The following is a 2,500-nucleotide window of genomic DNA, read 5'->3' on the forward strand; positions in this document are numbered from 1 at the left end:
GTGTGTGTGGATTAGTGTTGCACGGTGTATCGATACTAAAAAAGGTATGCGATGCCTTCGCATAAAAAAACAATCACGATTTCCAGGCGTTTTTTAGAATCGATACTTTACTAAAATAATAATATTCTGTGTCTGCGTGAACTGCTGCTCACTGCTCCTTGCCGCATCTAGGCAAGTGGGCGTGTCAAGCAGGCAGCTCACAGGTGAGTGGGCGCGCAGCCAAGCGTCAACATAGTTCTTTGCCGACAGTTGTTCCTAGGCCTTGTGGATAAAACAAAAGGTGCAGTGAAATCTGCAGCTTCTTCCGGATACATCGGCGAATTAAGGCAAAGGTACACAAAAGTCATTTAAAAAGCAGTAGGCTACGCATGGAACTTGGCTAAACGCACCTGCAGCAGACATATCCCAACATTTTTAAAAAGTTCAAACAGCGACAGGTTAGCGAATATGCTATAGAAAACCGACTACATGGTTTGTTGATTCTTCTCTTCTGTTTTTTAGTCTACTGTAAGTGAAGAAGCGAGTATGGTTCTCTGGGATAAGCGAACCATCCTTCATCAATAATTTTGCAGCGAGACATAGCGAGCTGTAATCATTTTGGCCGAGACATAACGAGCTGTATAATCATAGTGATTATGCGTGATGAAAGCGCAATGTTTGCCAGAATAACATTACCATAACTTGTAAACAATCTATTTCGCTTGTTGGTCCAGTACTACTGGTAATGTTTGTCATGGCATGTAGACTGCAATTTGTTCAATAATTATGCCCAGATGTAGGATAGGCTACCTGAAATCGCATTAATTAAAACCCCACAGCATATAATACCACCAAAGCGTGTTGAGTCTAATAATGGCGGCTTATTGTTACGTGGTAGCAAATCATGTTATCATAGAAATAGACATAATGTAGGAATGCACACACAGACATATTGCAACGGTAGTAGCGGTGTGAGGCCTATCTGGCGAAGACCTGAGTGGTTGGAATGTCGTACTTTTTCCACACTGGAAACGCCAAAGACTATCCTCACATTTTTCCCTTTGAAACTGTCAAAGAAATCCCATGACACGGGAAGGCCTAGGGGAAGCCTATACTGTACATCAGATGGCCTAAAAGATTAGGCCCCTCTGCATAGCATTCAGTGATTTGCATGAAGTAATTTTAACAATGACCTTGATCTAGCCTAGTTTGGCTATTTAAAGCTACTTTATTGCCCAAAACACAACACAATGTAAATTAACTGTAACAAACAATAAAAGGACTTAATCACACAAAGTAGGCCTATATTTTACTGACTATAAAAAATAATAATTATGTAGGAAGTTTAAGTTTAGAACCAGAATTGACCTACACACTACAAAAGTGCACCAAATTCAGCATAAATGACTCAATACACTTGGAGGAGGTATGAGTCCTTTCTTCTCAGATTTCTTAGGTTTAAGCCCGTGAGTATCGTTTTAGTATCGAACATTGTGATATTTATGGTAGGTATCGTATCGAAGTCATAATTTTAGTATAAACAACACTAGTGTGGATGTGTGTGTGTAATGCGTGTGTATATATAAGTACATATGTATATGTATATATATATATATATATATATATATATATATATATATATATATATATATATATATATATATATATATATATATATATATATATACACACACACCTCTTTTGATCCCGTGGGAAATTTGGTCTCTGCATTTATCCCAATCCATTGAATTAGTGAAACACACTCAGCACCGCGGTGAACACAGTGGTGAAGCACACACTAATCCCAGAGCAGTGAGCTGCCTGCAACAACTGCTTGGCTTCGAGGGAGCAGTGAGGGGTTAAGGTGCCCTTAAGGGCACTTCAGCCCTTTGACCCACTGGTCGCGGTTCCAGTTCCCGGCAACCCTCCCGGTTACAAGTCGGCGCTAACAGTAGGCCATGGCTGCCCCAAGTCTCTGCCTTGTTGTGTGTGTGAGTGTATGTGTGTGTGTGTTACCTTGCCGGTCTTGATGTCCCGGACGTAGATGCCCTCATTCTCGTCCAGAGGGATGGCCTCTCGGCGGCAGATGACCTCCACCGCTGCCGGGGGAACATACTCGGTTGGTCCACGCAGCATCCAGCGGTCACCAGGTCGACGGGCGATGCCGCCCCGGCGCGTGATGGGCCTGTCTTCTCCCAGGTCCTCTTCCTGCTCCTCCTCCTGCGAACAGACAGAGGGAGGGAGCGAGAGGCCGTTATGGTGATGCAGGGTAGGGGTGGGCGGGTCAGAGTGCCCTGCAGAGCAGAGGAAGAAAGGATGCAGAGAGGAGAGGAAAGGAGAGGTAAAGTAACGAGGGAGGGGGTGGATGAGAATGGGAACGAGGAAAGAGAAAGGAAGAGTAGATTAATTTAGGAGGAGGAGAGGAGAGGAGGAGAGGAGGAGAGAGGAGGAGGAGGAGGAGGAGGAGAGGAGGAGAGAGGAGGAGGAGAGAGGAGGAGAGAGGAGGAGGAGACAGGAGAGG

The 2,500-nt window shown here is 44.3% G+C and overlaps 1 protein-coding gene across 1 annotated transcript in view; it reads right to left on the reverse strand.

The window, feature by feature from the left end:
* The window catches only part of LOC125287627 (major vault protein), a 35,902-nt gene that overhangs the window by 14,532 nt on the left and 18,870 nt on the right, over positions 1–2,500 (reverse strand). Inside the window, exon 9 of the mRNA XM_048233556.1 lies at positions 1,996–2,199. Coding sequence (XP_048089513.1) covers positions 1,996–2,199 — 204 coding nt within the window. The remainder of the gene's footprint in view (positions 1–1,995; positions 2,200–2,500) is intronic.

The sequence above is a fragment of the Alosa alosa genome, chromosome 22 (genome assembly GCF_017589495.1).
Source record: "Alosa alosa isolate M-15738 ecotype Scorff River chromosome 22, AALO_Geno_1.1, whole genome shotgun sequence".
Lineage (NCBI taxonomy): Eukaryota > Metazoa > Chordata > Actinopteri > Clupeiformes > Clupeidae > Alosa > Alosa alosa.